Source organism: Triticum dicoccoides, chromosome 7B (assembly GCF_002162155.2).
Source record: "Triticum dicoccoides isolate Atlit2015 ecotype Zavitan chromosome 7B, WEW_v2.0, whole genome shotgun sequence".
Lineage (NCBI taxonomy): Eukaryota > Viridiplantae > Streptophyta > Magnoliopsida > Poales > Poaceae > Triticum > Triticum dicoccoides.
Genome location: NC_041393.1, coordinates 682,099,115 through 682,110,688, shown reverse-complemented (window position 1 = coordinate 682,110,688; position 11,574 = coordinate 682,099,115). Strand labels below are relative to the sequence as shown.

The 11,574-nt window shown below is 47.9% G+C and overlaps 1 protein-coding gene across 1 annotated transcript; it reads left to right on the top strand.

Annotated features, from left to right (window-relative positions):
• The first annotated feature begins 8,435 nt into the window (after positions 1-8,435).
• Positions 8,436-9,677, top strand: LOC119338441. Its single transcript, XM_037610765.1, has one exon. The coding sequence runs from the start codon at positions 8,821-8,823 to the stop codon at positions 9,415-9,417; it is 597 nt and encodes a 198-aa protein (XP_037466662.1). The 5' UTR covers positions 8,436-8,820; the 3' UTR covers positions 9,418-9,677.
• Positions 9,678-11,574: the final 1,897 nt, after the last annotated feature.

The window sequence follows — 11,574 nt, the reverse complement described above, 5'->3', positions numbered from 1 at the left end:
TGCGTATCGTAAACCGCGTGAGAACAACTCTAGCAGATCCAGTAAAAATGATCCCTTTAAGTTTGCATTATAGGTTAAAAACATGCACCAAATAGATCCCATAAAACAACACATCCTGTAAAGAAATTACAGGTCCGTATATTATCCCCTACATACCTCATATCTGCAATTTTTTAGTCATTTTTTAGGGAAACCATAAAACGGTCAACGCCGGAGCAAATGGCCTGGCGGCGCCGCGCACTAGCAGTGTAGCTACTAGCTAATAGCAGGAGTACTACAGTACTATATCCGCTGAAACAAGAATCTGCAGATCCTACAACAAGTAATAGTACTACCGCTAAACAAAGCATGAGGCTAATGATGCTCCCCATGTTCAAGATCTAGGCTGTCTAATAGATCTGAATTCTCAAATGAAGAAACAAACAAACAGAGACAGAGCATATCAGGCGATATAGTTAAATGGGGCTGCTGCAGGGTGCAGCAATCATCCTTGAGGATCGTGCATGCGTGCTTGCAATGATGCAGAGGCTGAGACAGAACAAACACATGGAAGCAGCAGAGCAGGAGTCGGGCTCTGAATTTATATAAGCGGGGCCGATATCGATCGGGAAGAAGAAGGTATCCGATGCCTTGGACGTTAGCTGCTTGGCGCCTACCGCTGGCCGCCGGATACCGTCGTTAACCTTAACGATGGTGATTAGCCATAGCTTAATTGCTACTATAAGTGGACCAAATCCGCTGGTGTGATTGTTAATCAGGATCATGCATTGTTATTTTAGGAGAGACAAGAGCTGAAAGAATCGGACATACATGCATGGAGAATATAAGAGGGTCTGGATACAATGGTACTATAGTAATATCACCTACAATTATTGATGAGTTACATTGTTGATAAATAAATAAAATTATTTCTCCTAGTTGAGAGATAACATCTTAATAAAACAGGATTGTTAAAAATATGTCGTCAAATTTGTTTGCATGGCAATACTGCCACCCGAGATGACAAATCATGTTGTTTCAAGCATAGCAACTTTCTTCAGCAAGCATGGCAAAACCTCGTAAAAAAAACTAAGCATGACAATGATTTCCTTCAATAGGGACAAAGGAAAATGTTAAGAAAGATGTGATATTGAAGCCAGACATTCACTTCCGTTTACATTTCCCTTTGTGAAAAACGGAAACTTGCTTTGTTTATTGAATGTTAAGTTGGCACTGTATAGGTCCACCTAACCAGATGTAGATGCATATTGTGTCAATCTCTTTCTTCACTGCGACACGGAGGCAGGCCAAGCCGTGGAATTTAGCTAGAGTAGATCGACCACCAGTCGCGTACGTACGTAGCATGTGGCTGTGTATGATATCACATGCTTACTACGTGGAGCCCACGCATCTGCCATGAAAAATGCAATGTAACAAAAGCATACAGTTTGGTGGCAAACCTACATCATATCGTACGCTACTTAATAACCAAACATTTGTGTACAACTGCCACTTGGACTTTAGTACGGATCTGGATCATGTCGATGTAGCTTATTTTAAGGCGGGAACACGTAAATGTAGAGATACATGCATAGTGGGTGGTCCTGATCAATCAGCTTGTTTTTCTTTTTCAAATCATAGCTATCCTTTGCCACTGCACGTAGTACGCTGTTTACGGTGTTGAGGTGGTAGATTTTAGGCGAGCAGGCACGGCGACGTGGGTGTCCTCATCTGGTGAGTAAAGATGACTTCAGATAAATTATCTGTAGTCTGTTGCTGTGTGATTCAGTGATTGTACCCTGGCGCACAACATGGTTTATCCACGGAGGGTACTATTTTAATCCTGTTAGCCGTCTGTTTTCATGTCTTCCTTTGTTTTACGGGTTCCTGATCTAGTGGAGATAAAGATATCTCCTGTCTTACTTTACTGGAGTACGCAAAAAAAAAAACATACAAATTTCAGCATTTCTTCTTCTTTACAGGAGCAGAAGTGAGTTGGATTGTACTGTCCGATCCACCTTGGTTAATTAATTTGCTGCGACTATGTGTCGATGGATCCCTTGAAGTGGCTGAACTTATCATAGTGCATCTCAAGTTCTGAAATTATCTGACCATCAGAACCGTGCACATTTGACTGTACGTGTGCTGTCATGCTGGAATGTACCGTGTACTCCCTACCATAGAAGTGGTACGTGAAAAGAAATGTACGACACTACGTACTACCTACCTACCAAGCTGTTTGGACTTGCAGACGTTAATCAATCTATCCTTTCAGATCAATAGTAGCGGCCGGCCCCATGCATGGCCCTCCACGTACGATTCCCATGCTTGGCCAGTATGTATAATCTAGACACGGTTTGTACCCCAAAGCTAATATGCGGAGTACATAAGAAACAAAGGGAGTACGTACTCCTCGTCAAATTATGCCCGGCTTGCATATGGGATGGGTAGTTGGTGATCGATCGCATCGATCTCCAGACAAGTTTAAGGTAACCGCGGCCCATATATATATATGGAAATTGAATTATACTGAATTATCAAGACATGGATGAAGAACATTTGAAAGTTCCATCGCTTCAGATCGATTCAAGGGTTTATTGGCAACGACTGCAGCTCTGGGGCGCTGATCCTTAGGGGTCCAAGAAGACTTCTGGGCTGTCATCGATAATGTCAAGCCGACAGATGGTGTTTGGCTGCTGGATTTTGCACTTTTAATAATATATAACTGCATGCATCGTCCTGATGTAGAGGCCGGTGGTGATCCTTGTTTTCAAAAAAAAAAACAATAAGGCAGCGGTGACAACGGCGCCTTGGCGGCTCATTCTAGCTATAGTGGTCGTTTAGTGGTGCAGGGTTCTTGATATAATTTTTATTATGTTTGAGGTGTCTTGTACTTTTTATGAACCTATATGATAAATATAGGACATTTTGCAGAAGATGATTTAGGCACTTTTATGGTTTTTGGTTTATGTTTATTTTTTTGTATTATAGTATTCATTGGTTTGTATTTGTTCTCTTTAGGTTTGTATTTGTTGCGGACTTGTGGTTGCAAAAAAGAAAGTGCAGTAGCATTTTAATTGTGGGCAGAAAAGACTACTGAAACTCAATTGCGCCATAGATAGCCCCTTAGATACATTTACCAGTTTCTGCCAATTATTTTATGTTTTTTCCCAAACAAAGAGCTTGTGGAGGGCCAGTCGCGGAAGTTAACCCATCTACGTTGTGCGCCCCACATGTACTCTGATACGTAGGACCAACTTGACAGATCATGCTAAAATATGTCGAAAATATGGCATAAGTTTCACTAAAATGGAGTACAATGTATGAAAATATCCTAAAGGGGGGTAGTTCTTGTCAAAATTGTCAAAACAAGGTAAAAACTGGAATTTAGTAAAATATATATACCGGGCACACCTCAGATGTAGCTAGAAACCCCATATAAGTGTAATGTAGTAATTAAACTCCGTGACTTGTAGTCTCAGTGGTCGTCATGTTTCTCCTGAAGATCCCATGGTGGAGCTACCTGGCAAAAGCTCTGCGCTCTGGCATGTTCACACCCGTGTGCTCCGTTCTCTTCTTGAATATGGTGCCGTGGTGCTCCCCTCTGTGTTCGGGTTGTCAGTGAAAACTTTGTCCATTGCGCACTCGACAGCAACGACGCGTTGTGCCTGTATCCCTCTTAAGGGTGTTGTCATGGATCTTAGGTGTACTTGGACGTAGCACAGCGTTGTCCTCGGTTCCTCTTGTGTTTTCTTTTGATGGCGCAGTTGCTTGCAGTGTACGTGATCCAATTATCCTAGATGGAGTTTCTAAGAGGGCTACCTCTCCACCTTATATCGTTCGACCATGTATTTTGTTCGGTTGTTGCTTTATATATAAAGCGGGGCATAAGTCACATTCCGGAGAGAATTATAGAGACCGTGTATGCGACCCAGAATTCAATTTATAGTATAATCCGACCGCCGAATATAATCACTCACAAAATTACACAGGCTATAAACCCGTATGAATCTGGGCAGCAGCAGGTCTGTGCAGAGTGGTCCACGCTACATGACGATCAATTGCAAAGAAGAAATGAAGATTAGTTGGCAATCCTGTCCGCTATATAGCCAGCAACAGTGGTTACCCTGTGGATAATGATTTGGTCCCTCTCACTCTCAGGCAGCAATAATGAGAGGAAATTTATGGGCACCTGACCCACGGAAGCATCTCAACCCACGCACGCCATTTTATGGCAGATGCATGGGCTCGTTTATTCATTCTGGGAGGCCATCTAATTTTGCTCTTCCATGCAAAAAGAGCCAAGGGAAACGCCAAAAATTTGGAGGGAAATGTACTTTGAATTTCGAATGTACTCCTACGTACGTTCGTGCTCATCTGCATTCATTCATTAATCATTACTTGATTTCCTCCATCATTTTGTTGGACTGACAGCGGGCACCACACTTCTGTCCCTGTTGTCGTCGTAGATAGCTATCGGGTACTACTACTGGTCCATGTCTAGTTAAGGCGTAGAGCTAACTTGTTTGTTTCGTTATGCTGGCATTAACCTCACTTTGATTAATCTCGCAACAAAAAATATACCACAAGGTAAATTAAACCGTAGCAATGGCCATGCATGCATGTGACCCAAGCAGGTCTTTGCAGAGGCCGGCAGAGAGGAGATCTAGAAGCAGAAAGATAGCCTAGGTAGCTGCTTTTGTGCTGTGAAAAAAGAACCATATTGACTGCAATGCAGGCAGATCTTAACGTAACCAGTGATGGCAAAAATGACACTGAAACCCAGAGGCCCCAGGTTCGTTTCTCTCTTTCTGCCGCCGTAATCTTTCCTGGTCTGCACATCTGACTACAGATCTATCAGCTGACATATATATGTACTATGACAGTAGATCGATCACAATATATATGCATTGCATACGCCATACGGTATGCCCTGCGACTCAAGGACGAGATCGATCACAATATATATGCAGCAGGCGCGTGGATGGCGTGCAGGTGCGTGGTGTGTCTCACCCATCACGGCAACGTGGCGGCCATTAAAAATTCTGCAGGCGAGCTTGAATGCCGTCCGACGTGGCTACGTACGTACGTAGGTGACCAGCTGCATGCACATGCTAAAAACGGCGCCGCACGCTTCCCTTCCCTTCGATCGCGCGGGTAGTGAGGGGGGCATCTCCTGCCGCGCTAGCTGCCGGTGCTTGCATGCCCTACGTCCCTGCGGGCGTCTGCCACGCCGTAAGCCCAACTACACCGCGCGACCCCAAACGAACGTCCGTTTTGTTCGGATTCTGTCGATTTGGGTAGGGCAATGAGTTCGTGTCCGGGGCTGTCCTGGGATGCGGTGGCCGTGCGCCCAGCGCGCGGCCACATCCATTTGCCCCATCTCGTCCGCCAGGGCCTAAAAATGCCCATATTTTCATATGAAAACACGTTTGCACGTCCAAATATTAATTGTTTGAAAATTAAAATAGTTTTACAACCAAATCGAAATTGCCTTGAATGAACATAAAACGAACCAATACATCTATCGGTTGCCAACATGCTCCCACACGTGCTCAATCAAGTCATTTTGAAGAGCCATGTGGGTGTGCCAATCACGCAGCTCACGATGGAACTGACAGAACTCATCAAACTTGGTCGGTTCTTGGTGCAGGGGCTCAACATTGTCACCTTGAAAATCAAATCCTTGGTCGAAGATACTGTCATCACGCTCGTCCTCGACGATCATGTTGTGCATGATCACACAAGCAGTCATCACCTCCCAAAGCTTGCTTTCATCCCATGACAATGCAGTGTATCGAACGATGCCCCATCGAGATTGAAGCACACCAAAAGCACGTTCCACATCCTTTCTAGCACTCTCTTGCATTTGGGCAAATCTCTTTCTCTTCTCACCTTGGAGCTTCGAGATTGTCTTCACAAAAGTTGACCACTAAGGATATATACCATCAGCTAGATAGTATCCTTTGTTGTACTGGTGGCCGTTGATCTCAAAGTTGACAGGTGGGGTGCGGCCTTCTGCAAGCCTCGCGAAGACTGGAGAACGTTGCAGCACGTCGATATCATTGTGAGAACCTGCCATGCCGAAGAAAGAATGCCATATCCGGAGATCCTGCGATGCCACCGCTTCTAATATGACAGTGCACTCGCCTACATGCCCCTTGTACTGGCCCTGCCAAGCAAATGGACAGTTCTTCCACTCCCAGTGCATACAATCTATGCTGCCAAACATGCCTGGAAAGCCTCTAGCTGCGTTCACTAGTAGAAAAGAGGGCTTTGGTCCACCATGGGTTAGCCCATTAGTCCCGGTTCAGTCTAGAACCGGGACTAATGGGGGCATTAGTCCCGGTTCGTGCGCCCAGGGGCCACGTGGGCCATTTGTCCCGGTTCGTCTGGACCTTTTAGTCCCGGTTGGTACCACGAACCGGGACTAAAGGGTGCAATGTCCATTAGTCCCGGTTCGTGGCACCAACCGGGACTAAAGGGTTAGACCTTTAGTCCCGGTTTGTGCCACCAACCGGTACTAATGGGGTTTGAGGCATTAGTACCGGTTCATGGCACGAACTGGTATTAAGGGTCCCATTTTCAAACTCTACCCCCCCCCTGGTGGATCGCCTTTTCAGTTTTAAAAAAAATAAAAGAAAATGATGAAAACGTCAAAAAAATAAAAGAAAATAAGTTTCCCATGTGATATGTGGTCTAGTTGTTGGGAAAATTTACAAATATGAATTTCGACTTTATTTGCAAAATCTCTCGAGAATTTGTAAAAATGGGCATAACTTTTACATACTAACTCGGATGAAAAAGTTTTTTATATGAAAAATCATCTACTCGAAAAGTTACATCCAAATTTAACGGGGGGGGACCCCGTTAAACATTTTCAAAATCCTCAAAAACCTAACAGAAAATAAGTTACGGGCCTTTTTAGATCTAGAGTGGAAAAAATCGAAAAAAAATTCAAACTGTGGTCAAACAATGGTCAAACTAATTATTCTACAATATTAGTGTTACTAAATAATTATTTCAGTTATTTTGAATTTTTGGTCAAATCTGGTCAAACTGTGGTCAAACAATGGTCAAACAATGGTCAAACTAATTACTCAAGAAATATTAGTGTTACTAAATAATTATTATTTTTTAAAACAATAGTTTCAAACTCAAACAGTGAAATGTGTCACTTCATGCTCAAGCAAAATTCCCGAAGGTTAATAAGATTGACATCTTACTATTGTCAGGAAAACAACAAGTGCAGACTTGGAAACGAGGGAGAATAGAACCCGAAAATTAAGCGTGCTTAGGCTGGGGGAGTGGGAGGATGGCTTAATGTGACGCCCCCGAGTCAATCATGCACTAATCATACCCTACTTAGAACAAAATTCTCCTGTTGTGGTGTCTCTGAAATTGACGCGGAGCGAGGAAAAGGAAACGATGGGACTTTATGCAGGATGGGCAGCGCAGCGCAGCGCGCGTCTGACGGCTGACAATGGGTGGGGATGATCGACCGGCCCAGCCTGCGCCGAAAATTATTAGCCCCCTGTCCCACTTGCAGCTCACTTTGCAGGGGCGTGGGTCCCTCCTGTCAGTGCCTCCATACTGCGCAGTAGAGGCCTAAAGCGTGAGGGTGGAAGCATCCACACACATGCCAGCCCGGTATATACGAGCCATGCATGACACGGCCGCACGAACCAGCAACTCCTATTTGCATCAGCATTTATCTTCTCTTCTTTGCAACTGGTGGCATTGGATTCCTGCGTCGTCATTCATTTGTTTTTACTGGGTCTGCAGCCCAATCTTCAATTTTGTTTGCAGCAGTACTAATTGCGCTAGAAAATCTGCTGAATATAGTTTCTAGTCGGTGGCAATAGGACAGATTCATGCATGTGTACAGAAAGCGCCCAGCGATGCAAAATTGATGGGATCATGGGAGCCATGCATCTGCTCTAACAAGCAATACACATGGCGGCAATTAACCATAGTTGTACGTCCTAGCTATACTCTATAGCAAAGCAATACAGAAGAACATGCCTTTGAGACTAGCACTGTGCTGCCGTGAACATCCTCCGCCACCTGTATTCAGCCTGGTAGGTAGGCAGGAGGAGTCGGAACAACATTCTTGAGCCGCTCCCTCTGATCAGTGCTGCTAGTAATTAAATACACATTAATCACCGTCCTTAAACAACTGTATTTGCATCTTGCATGGCGGGAATGGGGGTTGAAGAGGGCAGAGCAGGGTGCAGAGAAATTAACCCTGGGGCAGTCAAATTCATGATCCGGCCCATGCAGCCTGCCTGCCGCCATCCTTCTGCACCTGATCCGTCTGATCCGGCTCCAAGACAGATCATGCTGGAGAGAGAGAGAGCTGGAACATGGGAGCTTGCCTTAGGAGGGGGAGGAGGAGGTTGCGATCTACTTACTGGATCCAAGAGTTTCACCACCCTCTCATGCATCCCCCCCACAATCATTTGCGCCACTCTCTCTCTCTCTCTCTCTCTCTCTCTCTCACACACACACATGGCCATGGGTGATGATCTATATAACAAGCGCCCGGCCTTTTGCTTGGCAGCTGCTTGTTGCTCGCATATAATTCTGTTCCTCGCTTGCTTCTCCTTTACTTGTTTAATAGGCACCTTCCATCATCACCTCCACGACGCCTGCCTCCTCTTCCCTCCTCGTCCTACATGCTACTACAAAAGACCAGGCACAAGCAAGCAGAGTCTCGTCACACCGCTGCCGACCTCCCCACCTCACCTCAGCCAATTCTCTCGCATAAACTATTTCTTGGATCCTTCAGAGAGGATCTAGTGCAGCAGCAGTGGGATCTGCACGCGCGCACCAGCTTCCATGGGCCTTGACGTCGCGGAAATCTCTGAATTGGCGGCGCTCCGGCCGATCCAGACGGCCGTGAGCCGCGCCCGGGCCACGGCGGTGCCGGGGGAGGATGATGACGCTGCCGTCACCGGCTGTGTCACACCGAAGGCGAGCGGCGCGCGGTCAGCCGCTGCAGGAGGAGCGGACGACGACGACGACGCCGCGGCCGCCGACACCGGCTGCGTCACGCCGAGGGCGAGCGGCTGCATCGCCATGCTGCCCATCGCGCCACTCCTGCAAGACGACGGCGTCGACGCTGGCTTCGCCACGCCGCTGGCCACGGGTGGAGTAATTGGGCCGCGAGACGGCTGCGCCGCTGCCGGCGACGAGAACAGCTTCACCACGCCGACCACGGCCGACAGCGCGCTGTTGCCGTCCACGGTGTGCCCGCCGGCGCCGCGGAAGTCGGCGCCGGCCCCGACGAGGAAGCGGGCGCCGCTGCAGCAGCGGCTCTTCTACCCGGTGCCGAGCGACCTGAGCACCGTCTTCGTCGCCGTGCCGCAGTGCCCGCCGCCCGCCAAGAAGAAGCGGGCGCACGTGGTGGAGTCATCTGCGCTTCTAGGCACGTGAGAGGCACGCACACACCCTCTGTCCCGTTCATGCAGATCAGCACTACACAATTTACATGCATGCTGCGCCATTGTCGGCACTGCAAGTGGACGAAGGAATTCTCCAGAGAAGCGGAGGCGAGCGAGGGCTCTCGAGCGACAAACACACACCGAACTAGTACTACCTACTAGCACTCAACTTTAGTGCGCGCGCGCTCTCTCTCTCTAGATTTGTACAGTCAATGTAAACTCCAATTTTACTTCTAAAAGGGTGTTTGTTCACGGGGACTTATTGATTTAGAAACTTAAAAAAGTTTCTATAAGTCCCATCTAAACCAAACAGAAGGGACTTATAGAGACTTAAAGTGGGCATTTGTGACTTATGAAATAAGACTCTCAAGGAGGGACTTATACGGACTTATAGTTGTAATATGATCTTCTAGTCCATGTTAAGTCTCAGGAACCAAACAGGTAGGGACTTTTTAGGGACTTGAGACTTATAAGTTGGGACTAAAAAAAATCATAGGACTTATGAACCAAACAGGTACTAAAACTGCTTGCTGCAAGCCTGCAACACTTCCTAACTAAGGGGGTGTTTGGTTGCATGAGACTAGACTTTTTTTTTAATTTCAGGGACTAAAGAAAAAAAACCTTTAATAAAGTGTTTTTCTAATGCCTTAATAAAAAGTCCCTCCTGTTTGATTGCATAGTGACTAAAAAGGACTTTTTTAGTCTAGTCCTTGTAACCAGACAGGACCTAACTACGACAACCACACGTCAAACTCGCTTTCCCATTTGACTGCTCTTACCGTCATGGATATAGCTGGAGTAGAAGCTTTAGGCAAGTTGTACAAGCTACTCCTATTTGACATACATGCATATATTCATGTAAGATAATGATAAGATTAGTTCTAACATCAATATATAGTGGTGTGCATCGCCTCCATCAAGCGCCCCATCTTGATCTTGTGATGGCTTCACACCACCTCATACCAAGCAACAACATCACGCCGTGCTTGTCAGCCTCACACGAACTTCATATATTGATGGCATCACAGCACCGAAACTAGCTTCACACCGACTATCTATTGGCATCACACCGATATTTTTTCTAACAATGGCATGACACCATTGTCGTTGGCACCACAACGACCATGTGCTTACCAATGGCTTCACGCCGCCTTTGTTGGCCTCACATCAATGATGCATATGAAAGTGATATCACGCCACTATTGTAACGCCCTGGATTCTATGCGCCAGGTGTCTGCCAGTTATTTGCCGTCGTTGCCATGTCATTTGCTTGCGTGTTGCATTTTATCATGTCATCATTCGCATTGTGTCATCATGTGCGTTGCATTGCATCGCATACGTGTTCGTCTCAGGCATCCGAGCCTTTTCCCCGTTGTCCGTTTTGCAATCCAGCGCTCCTATGCCCTCCGGTGTTCCCCTTTCGTCTCTCATTGTGAGTGGGTGTTAAACGTTCTCGGAATGGCCCGAGGCTTGCCAAGTGGCCTTGGTATAGCACCGGTAGACCGCCTGTCAAGTTTCGTACCATTTGGAGGTCGTTTGGTACTCCAACGGTTAACCGGGTAACCGTAAAGCCCCTCTCTCTTTGCAGCCCAACACCCCTTCCAAAGTGGCCCAAAACCCATCTAACTCCCCTCCATGCTCTTGGTCATTCGATCACGATCGTGTGGGCGAAAACCGCTCCTCATTTGTACTCTCCTAACTCCCTCTACCTATAAAACTAGACCTCCCCCGAAATTTTCGGGTCATTCTACCCCAAACCCTAGATTTTTCCCCTCCGCGCGCGCCGGACATGTCCGTCCCTGGCCGGACGCGTCCGCCGCCGCGCCCCGTCCAATCGGAGGCCGCCACGTGGCGACCGCCGCCGCCCCGCGCAGCCAGCCTGTCCCCGGCCCCCGCGGCCCGAGCCAGCCCCCGCGTGCCGCCCCGCCTCTCCGCCGCCGCCGGCCGCGGCCCCGCCGCCGCCCGCGCCCTGTCCCGGCTCCCCCGCCGCCCGGCGCCGGCCGCCCGCCGCCGCGGCCCCGCTCCGCCCCGCGCCGGCGAGCGCCCCCTCCGCGTCGCCCGGCCTCGCCGCCGCGCGCCCTGGCCGCCCCCGGCCGGAGCCGCCCCGGCCGCCCCCGGCCGGAGCCGCCCCGGCCGGCTCCGTCCCGCC